General features: G+C 41.5%; 2 protein-coding genes across 3 annotated transcripts; both read right to left on the reverse strand.

Annotated features, from left to right (window-relative positions):
* On the reverse strand, positions 4719 to 5168 carry LOC110433625. Its single transcript, XM_021456121.1, has one exon. It carries the CDS (start codon positions 5166 to 5168, stop codon positions 4719 to 4721), a length of 450 nt encoding a protein of 149 aa, XP_021311796.1.
* Positions 11156 to 17984, reverse strand: LOC8078114 (protein ZINC INDUCED FACILITATOR-LIKE 1). 2 transcript variants are annotated; one of them, XM_002457622.2, is made up of 17 exons: positions 17688 to 17984; positions 15414 to 15454; positions 15230 to 15290; positions 14922 to 15024; positions 14732 to 14834; positions 14597 to 14650; positions 14428 to 14490; positions 13775 to 13824; positions 13609 to 13684; positions 13281 to 13445; positions 13036 to 13123; positions 12655 to 12740; positions 12271 to 12378; positions 12091 to 12135; positions 11914 to 12002; positions 11763 to 11806; positions 11156 to 11647 (listed from the first exon to the last, which is right to left on the reverse strand). In XM_002457622.2, exons 1-17 carry the CDS (start codon positions 17872 to 17874, stop codon positions 11544 to 11546), a joined length of 1467 nt encoding a protein of 488 aa, XP_002457667.1. In that variant the 5' UTR covers positions 17875 to 17984; the 3' UTR covers positions 11156 to 11543. The 2 variants fall into 2 exon arrangements, with proteins under 2 accessions (XP_002457667.1, XP_021313232.1); XM_021457557.1 differs by lacking the exon at positions 17688 to 17984 and adding an exon at positions 16060 to 16236.

Here is an 18631-nt window from a genome sequence, read left to right on the forward strand (position 1 = left end):
CGGGTTAATAACCACCTGTTGCCAAAGTAGGCCTAAGTGTGCCAATCCCTGCCCGCTATGTGAAACCGAGCACCGAACCCTAACTTAAGCCTGTGATCCACCCCGATCCATGGCCAACAGATCGCCAAAGAGGAGAAGGACCGCCGAGGTTCACGCCCATGTCGTCGTCCTCGCCCTGCGCTTGCCCATGCCGCTACTTCCTCTCCCTCCATGCTGTGAAGACACGTCGCGCACCGCAAGATCGTGCTGAGAAGGAGAAGGTCTGCTGACAGAGTCCTCAACGAAAGAACGTGCCCCTGTCCTCATCTACGTGTCCTCGACGGGACAGTGATGCTACGCTTCTCCTATACTCCCTCCTCGCTGGGACATTGTAGAGGCAGCAGCAAAAGATCTAGGTTTGCCCTCACTCCCTTTTGTTCAAGATGTTTTGGGATTCTGCAAATGACCAATAGTATGATTGAATGTGCATAATCATAACGATCCTATGTGTAGCATGTAGAGTCCACGAACAATTTGTAGTGTTGTTAGGCTGTACCATGACATGATCTTGTTTTAGTAATGATTTGCCATTGTTTCTTTCAGTGGCAATAAAGGAGATGGCAAACGGGCATGACGTGTTCAGTTACGTTTGTGGTCACTGATCAGTGGTAAAGAAATTTGAACGCTTAACGTGGCAGAAAATTATGCCTGGTGTCAAGTTTGATCCATATGATGGCTATCCATTGAATGACATCGCTCCATATGTATGTAGAACATATATGTTTGAACTGAATCCGTGACTGATAAATTATGCTGAGAAATTATGCATGACATTGCACATTTAGCAGTATCGCGTCTGATAATGGAATAGGTAAATTGAAATATGAGACCAACAGCAGCATCTGATATTTGGACAGTTGATTTGAAATATGAAATCGATAGAGGCATAGAGCTAATAATTGTTTCGTCAGTTGTACACTGTTGAATGGGCCTAAAATGGAAGCATAGTTTGTGGGCAAAAGACGCAGAGCAATAGCATAGGGTAGAGTTTGTAAGCCTACGATGCTCTCTCCATGACTATTTTAATTTCATGCTTTAAATTTTTTGAATTAAATATCATTTTAATGTTGATATTTAATTTTATATTTTGTTATCTTATCGTGCGATCCATGTGTTTTAGTACAAAATGTTAGTTATCCCGTAACAACGCGAGGGCACGCTACCTAGTAAATTATAAAAAGAGTAAAATACACTGGCGGCCCTTTAATTTGTCAGCCCTGTGCTATTTTGGTCCATGAACTTGCAAACCCGAAAAAGTAACCCCTGAACTTGTTCGCCTGTGCCACTTTGGTCCATGAACTTGCAAACGCAAAACAGTGGCCCCTGAACTTGTCGGCCTGTGCCACTTTGGTCCATAAACGTGTAAAAGGCTCTTTCAACGCGTCAACAAATATTTATTTATTTCATAACTAATTATTAATAAAATGCTAAATTCATAAAATGTTTTGTGTAGCCTCTTCATGTGTACTCTGCCTAGGAAAAATATGAAACCTAGAAAATGAATAATTTTTGCTTGTTTTAAAATGATCTCTTTTAATTAATAAATGCAACGAATTGATATATTATTTGATATATTTGACGCTACGAATTAAAATATATCAATTTTGTAAATTAAAAAAGAAGTGCTGACATGATCGCTGACGACAGCACCATAAACGGTGCCATACATGGCCTACCAGAGGCGGCCACGTAGCAGAACAGTGCCATGCAGCCGGTGTTATTTTTGTAGTTGCATGTTCATGGACCAAAGTGGCACACGTCGACAAGTTCAGGGGGCACTTTTTCGCGTTTGTAAGTTCATGGACCGAAGTGGCACATGCTGACAAGTTTAGGGGCCTTTTTTCGCGTTTGCAAGTTCATGGACCAAAGTGGCATAGGGCGATAAAACATGATATGTACCATTTGTGTTATCATTTTCTAGGAATGTTTAGTTTTTTTTCTCCTGTTGTAACGCACGAGCATATTTGCTAGTATCTATATCTATACCTATATATATATATATATATATCTATTTATACCTAATACTAAAGAATCAAAATTTCAGCCAATTTTTTTGTCTGTCGTAATTCTCGTCTGGCCTCTATATAGCAAACGGAATCCAAATAGATTACACGTCACGGGTCAAATCAAATATTATATTTCCTCTTCGGTTACGAAATCACAGCAATAGCAGACATATATTTCCTCTTCGGTTACGAAATCATAGCAATAGCAGACGGAGTCCAAATCAACACTAAGCAGCAAAGACAAGGAGAGAAAGGAAAGATAAAAGAAAATCAAGATGAAAAAGAACTCTAAAATGCTACGCCAAAACAAGAACTCAAGAAGAGATCATAAAAATCGATTTGTCCACTTTGAAAGGAGGAAGGAGCAGATCTCGTCGTCCCACGCCAATTGCTAGCCATGCGGAGAACCACCGGGCACTAGCTAGGCTCGGCAGCTACCTGAGCACGATGAAGGCAAGACATAGATTCATGGAGGCGTAAGGCCACCAAGGATGTGGGCCACGTGGTCGTTGGTGCACCTGGGCTCACCGCTCACGACCGTCGAGACGTTTGAGCATACTATGGCCATGTCGGCGAGGTCGTCGTGCAGATAGGAAGGGATTCGGCGACGGCAAGGGATTGTTATAGAAAACAAAGGGATTCAAGGGCTAGAAAGTCAGACCAAATAAACATCAAAACGAGGCAAACAAGGATAAAATCAAGACCAAATTTTGAGGACAAACAACTTAGACTTGCCAAGCCAGCGAGGGACGTTCACCCATATCAAATTAAACGATCAATTTCAGACATTTGAAAAAAAAATCCCACCTCTTTCTCTTTTTGGCAACTAGCCACACATGCACAGCGCTCCGCACTTCCACATTCAAGCGCGCTTTGTAAGAATGACTGACGTCATAGAAAAAAGAAAATATTTATTTCAAAATACTATAACTTCTGAATGGCGTATCTTTTTTTAATTTCGTCTGCACTTATGTGTTCTACACGACGAGACGAACAAAACTAGACCCCATTTGCACATGTTTCGAAGATTTATTTTTTCTGCTACCAATTTATGTATATTAACTTTATATCATATAACTTATGCCATGAAAGTTATAAAATATAACTTATGCGAAAAACTTAAAATCTTAAGAGTTATAAAACACCTTTTATGTATATAAAAAGTCATTAAACACAAAGGAACAAATTAACTAACTTGTGCCAAAACTGCAAACACAGACACATGGGCCTTGTTTAGTTCCCAAAATATTTTGCAAAATTTTTCAGATTCCCCGTCACATCAAATCTTTAGACGCATGCATGAAGCATTAAATATAGACGAAAATAAAAACTAATTGCACAGTTTGGTCGAATTTAGCCAAAATTTTGGTCCGGTAAAATTTTTGGTCTGGCCTCTTCGCTAGACCGACTCGTTCACGTCAAATCCAAAATCTGCAAGGAGGATGAGGCAGTACAGGGCTCGTCGGTGCCGTCAGGGCAGTCGTAGAAGTCGTCGTTGAGCTGGTCTCAGGAGAACCTGCCCAATCCGGTCCCTGCAATTGATCCCGCTGCCTCTGTAGTACGCCTCATCTGCAACCCTCAGAAACATCGAATCAGGGACCACGCACATCAACGGAAGGCAACAAAGAAAGATGGGAAGAGGATAGAAGAGCAAGCGTGGACAGATCCGATTGAACCTTGTAGGGGTATGCCCAGGGTGTCGAGGGGCGGCTTGGACTCCACCACCACGGCGGCGCAGAGGAGGAGGGCGCTCAAGATGCTCATCAGCTACGTCGACAACCTCCCAATCGGGTAAGGGATAGATCCTCCGTCAAGGTTGGGTTGCGCTCGCTTGCTGAGGGCCTCGTAGGGCTGCGAGCGTGGAGCCAGCCAGTTTGGGAGCGTGTGGGGATTTGTATCGGTCGAGGCACGGTAGTGATTGCCTGATTGGTAACCGATGGGCGTGAACATTCTAGACTTTTGGTGGCGGTGGTCAAAATTATGATCCCACTTTTTAGTTAATAGATTAATATATTAAGTTTGTTATATCTTTTTTACAGCAACGCACGAGTTTTCCATTTTTTCTATCATAGCTAGAGAACGACAATGTAGTGAAAAATTAAGTGTTTGTATTAAAAATAATAATAATACTAATTATTATTATTATTATTATTATGGTTATTATTACTACTATTATGCTCATTCGCCCAAAATAAAATTAACTTTTATAATTATCTTAAGTCAAACTATTTTAGATTTGACCATATTTACAGAGAAGAGGATAAATATTTGAGTTATAAAGGTGAGGCAAGGAAGAAGACAAAGCGATCAGGCATATTTGCTAATATAAATAAACTTAAAGTCTCAAAGTCCACCAGATGAACCGTGGCCTCCAAACGAAACAAATTATAATTAGAGGAGTTGCTCTTGGGCTAACTCTCGAGCCTCAAGCAAACCCTTTCTGCAGTATATATATAGGATTTTGATCCGGCAGATGAACAGTAAGTAAGAACATTTAACAGGGTTTGATTACGTCGTAACACACTGCAAGTTAACACTTAATTCGATATACGATATACTGCAAGATTGCATATTGCATAAGATCGATCGTCGACAAGAGTTGTATCACCGGTACAGTTGTGGATCTTGAGTCTCGCCATGCAAGGACGCGTCCATGTACTTGGCCAGGTAAGTTCACAGTCTGAGCTCAAGATCCAGATGAGATGCCGGCCCTGGCGCCGCCGCCACCTCGCCGCCGCCCTCTGCGGAGGAGGGTGAGGGAGACCGCTGGAGACGAGTAAGAAGCTGCTGCGTCTGCTGCTGCTGCAGATGCGTCCTGACGAAGTGGTCGAACTCGCGAAAGTCCCTGGCCTTCACATCCTCAAGTTGGCGGACGCGCGCGGCAGCCGCCGACGCCGCGGCGGCTCCGGTGCCGCTGCCGGCCCCGGAGTAGCCGGAGGCTTGTCGCGGCCGCGGATCCTCAGAACGCGCGCCGGAGACCGCCGTCGTGCCTGCGGCCGCCTCCGTGACGAAGTCGCGTAAACCGTCATCGTCTCGGCGGCAGGCGACCAAGGCGGCCTCCACTGCGTCGTTGCGGCGGCCTCCGTTCGCCGCGTCGCCAGCTGCTGGTTGTTCGTGATCCATGGACGCCTCCGATCCGCTCCCTCGATGGATCGTCGGTGGACGCCCGACGCCGTGCCCTCGTGGGGTAGGTGGGGACTGGGGAGGGGATCGATACTTGATCGTCGGAGTGGTGGAAGTGGAACTGGTACCCTAGTGTAGTATAAGGCCGTCTTTAGTTCCAGAACCAAAAAATTTCGCGACAGCTGTAGTACTTTCGTTTGTTTGTGGTAAATATTGTCCAACCATGGATTAACTGGGCTCAAAAGATTCGTCTCGTAAATTTCGACCAAATTGTGTAATTAATTTTTATTTTTGTCTATATTTAATACTCCATGCATGCGTCTAAAGATTGTGATGAGAAATCTTGAAAAATTTTAAGTTTTTGGGTGAAAGTAAACAAGGCCTAAGTAGACTCAGGTGGGCCTGCAACCAAGCGTTTCAACTACAAAGTTTCATAACTTTTTAAGATCTACAAAGTTTATTTAGAAAGTTTTTCTATCCAAGGTCATTTGAAAAATTCAAAATTTAAAATTTTCAAATAAAGACGTAGTTTTGCATGATAAGATGAACTCAAATAAAAAAGTTGCCAACTATAAAGTTTCATAACTTTTTGAGATATACAATGTTTATACATTTAGAAAGTTTTCCATCTGAGGTTGTTTGAAAAATTCAAATTTTAAAATCTTCAAATAAATACATAGTTTTGCATGACAAGATGAACTCAAATGAAAAGGTTGCCAACTACAAAATTTTATAACATCTCAAGATCTACAATGTTTATTTTGGTTGTTTGGTCATTTATTCATTTGACAGGGTGATTCTAATATTTTTCACAAAACTTATATATCTCTCTTGTAGTTTCAAAAACTATAAGAGAGATGTAAAATTTGTGAACAAATTTATTTTCACTTTGTCAAATGAAGAAAGAAGCAAAATAAAGGTTGTAGATCTTGAGAAGTTATACAACTTTGTAGTTAAAATCTTTTTGATTTGAATTCATTTAGGCTTTCAAATTTTGATTTGAAATTTTTTGAGTGTTTTTTTTGCCAAGTGTCAGCCGAGTGTTTTTTTGACACTCGACAAAGAAGCTCCTTTACGCGAAAAAAATACTCAGGTCAATTTGCTTAGGTCGAAGTACACAATGCGGATGCCTATGGCAAGGGCGACTTGAGTACTATAGATGGCCAGCCCGCCCGCACGGTACGGCAGTGGCATGAGCACGGCCAGACACGCCACGGTTGGGCATGGCGACAATGCCGTGCCATGCCTGTTAGTGCCATCGTGCCAAGACCTCAGCCGAGGCACGACCCTATGGGCGGTGAGCCGTGTTGATGAGCATGGCAGTCCACAGTGCCATCCCGTGCTCACTCATCGCGCGCCACACCGTCAAGCAGCAGTCGCACCCCACCGGCGCGCGCGATGGAGCAGCAACGCGTGTCGCCACAACACACAGTGGAGCACCATCGTGGCACTGTGTGGAACGGCAGCAACGCGCCACCATCATGGAGCAACAACAGCCATGGTCGCCGGCGCTAGGCCATCGCTGGAGGAGGAACAAGGTGCAACACAGGAGGGTTAGACGAGGAGGACGTGGGATAGTCTAGAGCCGTACGGAGATGGCCGAGCGTCGGACTCCGACGGTCGAAGACAAAGTCTTGGTGAAGGCCATGGAGAGGAAATTGGGGATTAGGGTTCAGGAGTGCATTGTGGGTGCTTATATATTACCATGCAATAACTAAGAATCATCTGGAGTCATCCAATGACTAGAAAGCATTGGGCCAAATCGTGCCAGCCCCCATTAACCATGCCGTGTCTAGGCCGGCACTGTAGGCTAACTTGGTGGCCTATAGGCACGGCACTACGATTAGGTTGTGCCTAGCACTAGCACTATGTGAGCCGAGCCGGGCCCAAGTTGTGCTTTTCGGTGTTGTGCTTGGACCATCCTATCGTGTTAATGTCAAATGGAAAATTATAGAGTACTGATATATCTGAATTCCACAATGCGGTGGCACACGCAGGAGGCAAGATGAGATACCAGCTATATTTAACATGGAGTTGCGGTTGGGCTAACTCTTGAGTCTCAACTTTCAAGCACGCCCGTTCTGAAGCAGCTATATATATTTTGGATTTCGTAGTCAAGCGTTAATCCGGCAAATGAATCTAAGTATAAGAACATGCCACGGGATAAGGATTTGAGTACGTAACGTAACAGGTAATAAGACACACTGCGAGTTCCAGAGCCTGGATATATGAACAACTTATTAGCTAAGATGGACTTAATTCGGTATTGTTGCAAAAAGATTCATACTGCATATCAAGGTCGACAAGAGTTGTATTGTATATATCACCGGTTGTGGATCTTCAGCCTCGCCATGCAATGCAAGGACGACGTCCATGTACTTGGTCAAGTGAGCTCACAGTCTGAGCTCAAGATCGAGAGATTCCCGCGCCGGCGCCACCTCGCTGCCACCGCCCTCCGTCGAGGAGGGAGAGGGATGCTGCTGCTGGAGACGAGTAATAAGACGCCGATCCAGAGATGCCCGCGCCGGCGCCATCGCGCTGCCTGCCGCCGCCGCCGCCCTCCGCCGAGGAAGGAGAGGGATGCTGCTGGAGACACGAGTAAGACGCTGATCCCGAGACGCCCGCGCCGGGGCCACCTCGCTGCCGCCGCCCAGCTGCTGCAGCTGCATTTTGATATAGTGGTCGAACTCGCGCATATCCCTCGCCGGCCCATCCTCGTCGTCGCTGGAGCCGCAGACCCCCCTTGTCGCGGCAGCCACCGACGCCGTGGTGGCTCCGGTGCGATCCTCAGAACGCGAGATGGAGACCGCCGTGGTGCCTGCGGCCGCCTCCATGACGAAGTCGTTGGCGGCCTCCACGGCCTCGTTGCGGTGGCCTCGGTTGGCCGCGTCGCCAGCTGCTGGTTGTTCCTGATCCATGCCTCCGATCTGCTCCCTCGATGGACGCCTGCCGCCGTATGGGGAAGGTGGGAGACTGGGAGGGGATCGGTAATGGATCGGTAGGAATGGTGGTGCCCTAGATTGGAGGAGTAGTTATATATAAGTACACTCAGGTGGGCCTGCAATGAAGCGCTTCTGAGATCTGAATCAGGCCCGGCCCTGGAGTGGGTTGAGCGGGGCAAAGCCTCTTCCGGGCTTCTGAATCCTACTAGGGCCACCCCTTTTCTTTCTCTAAGTAGCAGTAGTTACGGGGTGTTTGGGACTGCTTCATAAACTCTGCTCCACAAACTCCATTATGGTGCAGCTCTATAAAAAACTGGAGTCTGTGGAGTACCTCTTTAGGTGCTCTCACAACTCCACCCTTTTTTCTCGAACTGAGTACGTGGAGCTGAAACCGTTTGGCTAAAAAACATAGAGCGAAGCTGAAAAAACATAGAGTAGAGCAGTTCGAAACACCCCGTTTGCATTGGCCCAAATACCTCTCCTTCGCAGCTTCGTCTCTTTGTGGTTGTGGCGTGGCCGCGCAACCTCTCCCATCTCCAAACCTTTCCTGTTTTTTGTTTTCTAATTATTCCTCGGATCTAGAGTACAAGGTTATAGCACACAACTCTTGCATACCACACACACCACTAAGGCGTACGCTAGACCCAAACCTTATACATCCATACGTCTACAAGATCGAGTTTCATCTTTACTGGCGACGGGCACGTTGTTTTCCATTATAGCACATAGACGTTTCAGGATCGACCACTGCCACTAGTACAATGAAACTCTATATAAGCAGTTTCAAAGCTATTTTTACAGGCGTTTCTCAGACCCGCCAACGCTAGGAGCCAGTGGAAATGAAACTTATCACGGGGATTAATTAAGAACCACATGTGGAAATCGATTTCCACAGACGGGTGTGTTATGTCAACCGCCTGTGGAAAGGCTTGTGCAGAAAATATAAATTGGGTTTAAAAAATAGGTAAATCGTGAGAAGACCAACTAGCCAGCCCGTCCAGAAAAAGATTTTCACGTAAAATCGCGCGCTACACGGCCGGTAGGATTAAATCATGGGAAGACCCACTAACCAGCTTCCCGCCCCCGCCAACGCTAGGGGCCATTGGAATGAAACTTTTCACTGGGGATTAATTGAGAACCGCATGTAGAAATCGATTTCCACAAGTGCTTGTGTTATATCAACCGTCTATGGAAAGGCTTATGTAGAAAATATAAATTGGGTTTTAAAAATAGGTAAATCGTGAGAAGACCCACCAGCCAGCCCGTCCAAAAAAAAAAGATTTTCGCGTAAAATCGTGCGCTACACGGTCGGTAGGATTAAATCATGGGAAGACCCACTACTAGCCAGCTTCCTGCCCGTCTAGAAAAAGATTTTTCGAATAAAATCGCGCGCTACATGGCCAGTAGGATTCGAACCCGCAATCTCTCTCTCGTGTAGCCTCGTCACCACTCCACCCATTACTAACTTAAGTCTATACTAGAGTTTGGTTTCCCACATATTATCCTAAACCGAGCAAACATTGATTGTTTTAAACCCTAAACAGATTCAAATGAAAAGGTTGTCAACTAGAAAGTTATATAATTTTTTAAAATCTACAACTTTTATATTGCTACTTTCTCCATGCGAGGTAATTTACAAAATTTGAATTTCAAATTTGACAAATTCAAACGTAGTTTTCGATGACAAGACGATTTCAAATGAAAAATTATCAACTATAGAGTTTCATGACTTTTCAAGATCTACAACTTCTGTTTTGGTAGTTTTTTTTCGTACGAGGTCATTTGAAAAACTCAAAAATATTTTCAAATTATTTTTATAGGTAAACCGCCACTAGAAATCCTATTTTTATTAGCGGTTCCTTAAGAAAATCGTCTATAGAAATATATGATTTCTATAAGCGGTTTTGTTACGAAAACCACCATTGGAAATGGATTTTCACTAGCGGTTTTCTTAAGAGAACCGCCAGTGAAATTGCACGGCAAGTGAAAATGGTTTTCTACTAACGGTTCTTGAGTCGAGGCATTTTTTAATTGAAAATTACCTATCAAAAAAATCCAACGTCAGCATAAAGCTTTTTTTGTACTGGTGCACTGATTATTTTTTGAGGGCAAATCCCAGTGAGGCACGTGAATTGGTCTCAGGGATAGAACCCACCAACAGTGTTACTCCACCACTGGAGACTGAACCAACTGGGCTGACGCTTGGTCCTCCACTCCACCACACCGTGTGCCAACGCGAAATCACGGAAACACAGCCACCACAACACACGACCTCTTGGTCTTCAATTATCAAATGCATGGACGACCGATTGCTGTTGTGAGGGCGGACTGACCGCCGTCCGTCTTCCATCGCGTGCTGTCTATCGATGATGGGAGGGAAAGGGTAGCGCTAGGCTAGGCCCAATATGCTCTTTCTCTCTTTTCCCTCTTCCTAATTCCTTTCTATTTCTCCTTATAATACACATACATAGAGGCATAAGGTTTTATTTTATTTATGGCAGAACACACTATATATATGAGAATCAATCATGTTAAATTCAGAAGAGGCAACTCAGTTAATATATTGCATGATCTACGAGATCAACCTAGCATTAAATTAGATTTAGTTAGGACTCAAACCAAATCTAACCCTACTACCCCTACATGAGCACTTCATCAAGCATGTTTTTAGAAAAAAGAAAGCTGGGATTTTTTATTTAGGGTTTTTGGTGGAATGATATAGGTGTGGTCAAGGTGACTTGGTTATTGGCCGCATCTTCAATGAGGCTCGAAGTTGGTGAAGGCAACATACAAAGGCATGGTGCTTGGTGAAACATAGCGTGGGTTGCCTCTCACAGTCCTTCTTACCTGCTAAAGTTTTATGATGGAGCCACCAATGATGAACTTAGCGACACATGAGAGTTGGGTACTTGGGGTGTCTACGAAGTGGCGGCGAGTGCATGTGTGTGAATCGAAGATGGCAATCATGTGTGAGGCATAGAGGCCTTAATACCTGAGCAAATCAGAAGGACAAACCATCCACTACGTCCCATTTGCAACCATGGGTTGAAACTGAAACCATTTGGAACTTGAAATGTTGTAACTCCTATAAAACCAAACCAATCCATTGACCCCTTAACCCCAAATCAACCCAGCTTGTGATCAGTACGAAACCATTTGCCCCCAATCCATAGAATCTAGATTGTTTAACCCATACACCTCTACTCAGGATCATGGCAAGCAAGACCACATTTCCAGTTTATGAAATGAACAACATCTGACCCTTTGGTGTCTATGCGAAAACTCAGAGAACCCTTTACATGTGATTACTTAATTCATCATAAGACTAAAAGTATGGAACAATACAATACATGAACTCTTGCAGTTCAAAACCCAACTGTAATCAGACAGTGCCCCCATATAATTCACAGGAACAAACTCCATATATGCAGAGTTATGAATGCCTCGTTGAATTTGGTAGGGAGAAAAATGGCTTGAACGTCAGCACTAGACCAATTACTGACACCATGTTTAGCATTAGAAACAAGATCTGATTTCCTGCAATTTTTATAAACGAAACCAATATATGCACTTAGTTATTATATTTAGCTTTCTAAAATCCTAAGTAAAGGAAAAAATGGCAAAATCGGCGGAGCCATGTATGACTTGTTACCTGGTAAGAACAGTCCGCTTATGTGCTTCTGAGCCCATGAAAACCTATAAAAAAAGAAATAAGTTAAGCAAAGTGAATCCATTATCTTAATGTTCTAGATAAAAACAGTAACATTCTAGCCATATAAAATATTAAAAACAAGAATATTTACAGAATTCCTGCTGCGGCTGGAGCTACAGCTTTGAACATTGACATCAGAGTAACAGAGATGCCATTAGCAACACCTCTCTGCTCTTGTGTCTGCACATGTTATCAAACAAGCAATAAGCGAGAAAAAATTATATAAGCTATTGACACAAATAAACTTGCCAAATGGATTGATATGTACCACCGCAGTGTTTTGTAGAATGTTGCACGCGATAGTAATAGTAGCCTGTTTCATTCAAATAATACATTTCAGAAGATTCACCAAACTAGAATTTATAGAAATGCTTATTTACATCACAAACGTCTTTTTTCTTTGCTAGTTGCTATTGGAAATAAAAGAGATGGCAGAAATTTGACTCACAGCAAACATGTTCTTCAAAACAGATGCCATGGTGATAAGTATTTTGAGCTCCATGCCATGTAGATTGGCCATGAAGGGATACATACTGAGGAGAATGATTGACAAGATCTGTAAACCAAACATGCAGTTGAATTTAGTACTAGAAAAGATCAATCACATTAAAGAAGTTATGATTAACAAAGACAAATAGCTGCTTCATACATCTCTTTTAGAAAAATTATAATTTGGGAAACCCACCTACGGTTTTCATAAAAATAATTAATAAATATTTTTCCCTTCCAGTTATAGATATTTGTCTCCCCCAATACTATACACTATTTTATTAAGATTCTTTATTCTTTATGAGTTTATAAGGAAACCATCAAAGATGTATTTCTAACATACCGCGGCAGGCCGAAATGTCTTGATTGGTCCAACATACTTCGCAAGGAAAGGATAAATAGCAAGTTGGTATACGAGTACACCAAAACCTACCAAAGATCAAATGAATTGTTACGATGTAAATAATTTCAACAGCAATACATTATAGCATTGTTAATATGCAACCATTAATTTCATTGCAACTATAATTCAACATGCCAAGGCTAATATCACAAGGATGGAAATATTTTAAATGCATTAGATGATTTATACCATAGTTAAGTAATACTCAAAAGAATTTCATTATATAGAAGTGGTTATGTGCTAATTTTACTCCTTTTACATGGTATTTTGCTTCTCATGTTAAATATTATTAACTTCAAACTTGGAAAATAAACAACATACCTGAGAAGGCTAGCACAGTGCCAACATCCTGGGATGTCAAACTAAGGCCCTGAAATTTTCTACTGCTTACAGCCCAAAGTGAAAATATCTGGAAATGGTTTTTACAAACAATATTAGCATTAGCATATACAATTAGTTAGTAGTCATTTCAAGGGCTAGAGTGAAAACAACCTCTTGGTAGATGTTTTAGTAAAGAAGTTACTCTAAAGGTATCTTGAGGTTGAGAAATATATCATATAGATTACCTCGAGATAAGCTGTGTCATGTAGAGAAAAGACACAATAGAGGATTATTGCTGACATCAATTGCCAATTCTTTAGCAGATTTTTTGTAGATTCGGAGCCACGAACTTGTGCCTCCAGTTCTTCAATAGATTCTGCTTTGTCATCATCATGAAAGTGTAGTGTTTCCTAAGAAAATAGGATGAATTTCTAAGGAATTTTCTCAATATCTTAAGAAAACTTCAAAAGAATGATGTTATCTAAACTACAAAAAGATGTATTGAATGGAGGAGAGCGAGCCTAACTATTTGGATTCAAGATAGAAAATAGTAATAAAGATGATGTGGCATACCGGAAGCCAAATGCATGCAATACATGATCCTGCTGCTAGCAATGATATTACAAAGCAAGGGAGGAAGTATGGAAACCTGAAAATTAGATACAAAATCCATAGGCTTATAGAAGTCCAAAAACAATGAAATAGTTATATAATAGAAATGGTACGAGAGATAATTTACCTCCCAAATATAGAGTCTTCGGAGAAAAGATTTGGGTACTTTTGTGCAGGCTAAAACATGATAGAGTATAGACAATGTTAGTCATGTGCATCTTTGCAATAGTTTCTTTATTCAACCATAAGATGCAAATATCCACCCACTTATTAACAGTCATAATCATAGTAATTAACAACCTAGCAAAAGTGCAAAATTAACCAAATAATACTCCCACCATCGTAAAATATAAAGTATCCTAGGAACTTTTGGATATATTATTGAGTAAAGGAAATGGCGCATGTAACATTCACTTGGTCGTAGCATGTATTGTGATTACCATATTTCGAACCTAGTGATTGGGTTGAGAATAAACATTAATGGAATGTATGTATGTGATTTATGGGTGTTAATAAAGCGACTTATTTCACCTAGAACATCTTGAAATGTTGGAAATTTGAATAATTCAATACCTTACAATTTAGGACAAATATATATGAGCTATTTCTATACAATATTGTGTTGGATGAAACTCTTGGCTTCAATTTTTATATTTTGTTAACTAATTATCCTCTTTTTTACACAATAGAGATCAGTTATGATTAAATGATACATGATGAAGGCACTCATTAGCATTTCAAATTTAACTTAAATTGCTATCGACATTCCATAATCTTCACCTGTGCAAGAAATCCTCCAATAGCTGGCCCAATAACAAGAGCTATCGCTCGTGAAGATGTAACCTACGACATATTACACACATGTTAGTTACAAGTAAAAAAACACAAAAACTTAAGAATTATTAAAGAAAGTTGAAAACAGTTAAAAAAAGGATTATATTGCTCCTACAAGAGAGATTCCGAGAGCTTGATGCTCTTTCCTGCAGACTTCTGAAGCATAAGCCTAGAAAATGCAGATGAAACCATGAGCACCTAAAACATATCATTTACAAATATTGGTCTAGCAATCCATATAGTTAGTTACCTTGATGGGTCCTAGTATACCACATAGCAACCCAAGTAATCCCCTAGTTACAATTGCCATCCAGTAAGTTGTGCTAAGTCCAAAAAGTGTGTTGAACACAATCCTGAAAAGGGAACCAAAACAATATTTACTAGGTCTTGTTAAATTGAATGCTAAGCCTGACCTCCCAATCTGACTTCATGATCCGTACACTGAGAGAATGCTGATCACAATGCATGGCTTCCTTCCATACTTGTCAGCAAACATGCCCCATGGCACGGCACTGATGGTTCTTCCAAGGAAATAGGTAGCCCCTAACAGAGAAATTAAATACAGCCACTGAGAAAGTAAACAAAGCACTGATAATAAACCATAGTCAAATATAATGATGATTGCAACAGCAGGTGTACTAGACTATTGGACGAAAATATATACACAGGCAATTTTTGAAGAGTATATATAAACATTTCTATGGAACTGAGCCTTGAAATCCCAATCGGGAAAGAAGGCGCTGCTCACCAACAAAACCAGCATAAAATCCAATGTCTTGCTCTTCTTTTGCCACTTTCAAGTCCCTGATCTGTTGATTGCAATAGAGGTGAATGTTTGATAGCCATTTTTTTAGAACAAATTAGGGAACAGAGCAAGTATATTCTGCACGTTAATGAAAGTAAAGATTCTGATCTAAAACAAGCATGTGTACCATGAAGTATAGATAAGGGAACAACGACTGGATCGGCAGAGCTGGAAAGAAAAAAGGTGAGGTATTAGTCACTGACAAAAAAAAAGACAAGTCCATTCAGTAAAATAACTGATAAGAAAATAGAAATATACTTTGGACATATAAGTCATTGAATCGAAAATATACACGAGCCAAGTAACACGTGCACATTGTTTTCAAATGATTTTTTTTGCACTATCACTATAAGTTCAGCAGGTCAACCACATATGTGTACTTATTATATTATATATATCACTATAAGTTCAGCAGGTCAATCATAGGTGTACTTACTAGCTTTCACAAGTGAGATGGATGAAAACAAGTACGCAGAATGAACATATCAACTAAAATTGAGTACTAGAACACGACCCTGACGAAACAACCTCAACATATAGTCATATATTTTTTGAAAACATAACATATAGTCCTATATACTATGAATATAAGCACCAGCACACTTATTGATACGCGGCTTCATGTTGGCGCTTAGCAGCAGGAATCACTTTGCTAAAAATCACTCATCGTTGTCTTGCTATAGAGCATATAAGCAGTTCTTCTGAACGATCACAGGATGTTTTAATTTATCCGACATTCAGAAGAACAGATGGATACTATATATTATTCATACAGGCACAGAGGCAGGCGATCCAAATGTAGAGGAAGTCCGCGTATGGGATCCCGTCACTGGCCTGCACCTTCCTCTCCTGCCTGCACCCAGGGCAGCGCTCGCGCCATAGGGCCACCTTCCCGCCGCCGCCGCCGACGACGACGAGCAGCGGCGCCCCGCCGACGCTGGCCATGGTGGTCTGAGCACCTGACCAAACGTCAGGAACTGAATAGCGACTTGGTGAGGACCGCGCGGTGGTGGTGCACGTCGTGTGGCTGTCCGGATCCGCATGCTGGCAAACAGAGAGCTGCTGGTCTCAAATCGGAGGTGTGATGCGCTAGTCGTAGGAATTGAATTCTGACCTCTGGAGCTCTCGTTTTTTCTTCCTTAGTTCTCGGGTTTTGGTCGTTTGTTTGGCTAAATTTAGGTGGCGGGAAGAACAAGGGGTTGGCTGAGTCTGTCCCGTTTGAAACGGCCTACACGAGCATGTCCGATGCATTGGATTCGGAAAAAAAAAATCTCTCTCCGGTGCATTCAACGTGTATTTATTCGACCAGTTTCAATGAGATTTTTATGAGAATTTTATAGTGATTAAATAAGCTGACATGACATAGTTTAAAAGAAGAGAAATAATAAAATTTTCATTGGATGAAATAAGTTTTATGGGGGTAAAAACTTGTTTACGTTGTTCCGACCCCGAGCCGTAGAAACAAAACATAAAACTCTCATGATCTTACTAAATCCATCCTTAAAGAAACACTTAAAATATTTTAACTTAGATCAACATAAATATTTAATATGGAGGGAGTATTTTTAAGAGAAGAATATCAACATAAATATTTATATGTTGTTGCGCTGCTACTACTATTATTATATAAATAAATTGATGCACTAAACGATGATGAATCTAAGTATATTTATTAGGTACAGTAGATATTTATATTTATAAAATAAACTTAACTTAACTTAATTATCTTTGACTTAGGTTAAAGATAAATTAATTATATCATTTTTAGGAAAATAGGAGGGAGTAGTTTTACATAAGAAACTACATGGATCTTTGTAGGGCCCAGCCCTGTCCATACTACAAATCGATACAGTATAAAAATTATCGTAGGTATAATACTGTATGTGTTAGTACTGTAATTGTGTTATGGTAATATTATGAATGAATGTAGTACGTTATTACTACTTTTAATTTGGGCGCTCCGCTAGCAAGTAGCTGCCGTTTCTTCAGATCTCTCAAATAATGTCTCTCAAGTATTACACAAAAACATCTCAATTATTGCTTAAAAAAATCTCAATTATATATGTTGAATTTCATAATCAGAAAAGGAAATGAATATAAACATCTCAAAAAAAAAAAAAAGACCGGCCCCGCCCAAAGCGCGAGAGTACGTGGTACGTGCAGGCATCATCACCGGCGAATATCAATATCTTCCAGTCCCTTTTTTTATTAGATAAAGGAAATGAATATCTTCAAGTATTAATATAATATACTACGCAAACAAAAATTAAAGCTGCATGCAGGGAGAGCTAGTAACGCATAGCCGCAGTGCAGCACGCGCTTATTATGAAACGAAGCAACCAAGAAATTAACCAAGGAGAGGGATGATCGGCGGAGGGCTCATCTTGGTAATCGTACATACCGGCGGTGAGGCAGACGACCCAGATGTAGAAGAAATTGAGGTAGGGGACGCCGGTGTTGGTCTTGTTCACCTCGTCCAGCCGGCACCCGGGGCACCCCTGCCTAAACCTCCTCCTCGCCTCCGGCGCCAGCAACGGGGCGGCGGACGACGCCGCCGCCGCCAAACCACTCTCGCCGCCGCCGTCCATTCCTCTCTCGTCGCGATCGAGCGTAGCCGGAGCAAAGGAAGAAGGTAGCTACGATGACCCCCTACAGGGTACAACAAATAAAGCCGGTCGTCGTCTCTACTATCTCGTGTGTCGCCTGGTCTCCCCCTTGCCCTTGAAGAGACACGACTAGCTAGAGCGGCAACGATAAACGAACGAAGATGCAAAGCGCCTTATGGCTAGGCTAAGTGATGTCTGATGAAGCAGTACGTAACGCGTCTAACGTGAGCGAGGCCTTAAATAAATAAATATAGTACAATTAATGCATCAAGGCCTGCAATGCAGCTTTCCACGGACCGTAGGAAAGATGCATGGACACAGTACGTACGTGCAGCGGCGGCATGCGTGCACCACCGCCAATTCTTGGTGACAACAAAATAAACATAGTATATGAGTAAGCCCAGGCTATAATGCAGCCTGAAATTATAAATAAAAAAAAAACTATGAGATGGTTTTCTGTACTTTCCAAAACGGTAATAATGCTCCTAAGCCCAAGCTACAAGGCAGCCTGAACTTAAATAAAAAAAACTACTCCCTCCGTCCCACAAATATGTGCATTTCTTTGACTGCTACAATTCATATTTGACTATTCATCTTATTTATATTTTTTGTACAAATAATAAAATAAATTAATTATTATAAAAAATATATTTAACAATAAAATAAGTCATGAATAAATAAATAATATTCATTAAAATTTGTTGAATAAAACGAACGGTCAAACATGAATTATAGAAGT

This window comes from Sorghum bicolor, chromosome 3, assembly GCF_000003195.3.
Source record: "Sorghum bicolor cultivar BTx623 chromosome 3, Sorghum_bicolor_NCBIv3, whole genome shotgun sequence".
Lineage (NCBI taxonomy): Eukaryota > Viridiplantae > Streptophyta > Magnoliopsida > Poales > Poaceae > Sorghum > Sorghum bicolor.

What these genes read in the sequence shown, in the direction of transcription:
- LOC8078114 (XM_002457622.2), bottom strand. Translation starts at nt 17,874, where the DNA reads ATGGACGGCGGCGGCGAGAGTGGTTTGGCGGCGGCGGCGTCGTCCGCC. An exon ending in GGTCGTCTGCCTCACCGCCG is followed by an intron (nt 15,455 to 17,687) that starts GTATGTACGATT and finishes TTTTCTTTCCAG; the next exon opens with CTCTGCCGATCCAGTCGTTG. An exon ending in GAAGACTCTATATTTGGGAG is followed by an intron (nt 13,685 to 13,774) that starts GTAAATTATCTC and finishes TCTAATTTTCAG; the next exon opens with GTTTCCATACTTCCTCCCTT.
- LOC110433625 (XM_021456121.1), bottom strand. Translation starts at nt 5,168, where the DNA reads ATGGATCACGAACAACCAGCAGCTGGCGACGCGGCGAACGGAGGCCGC.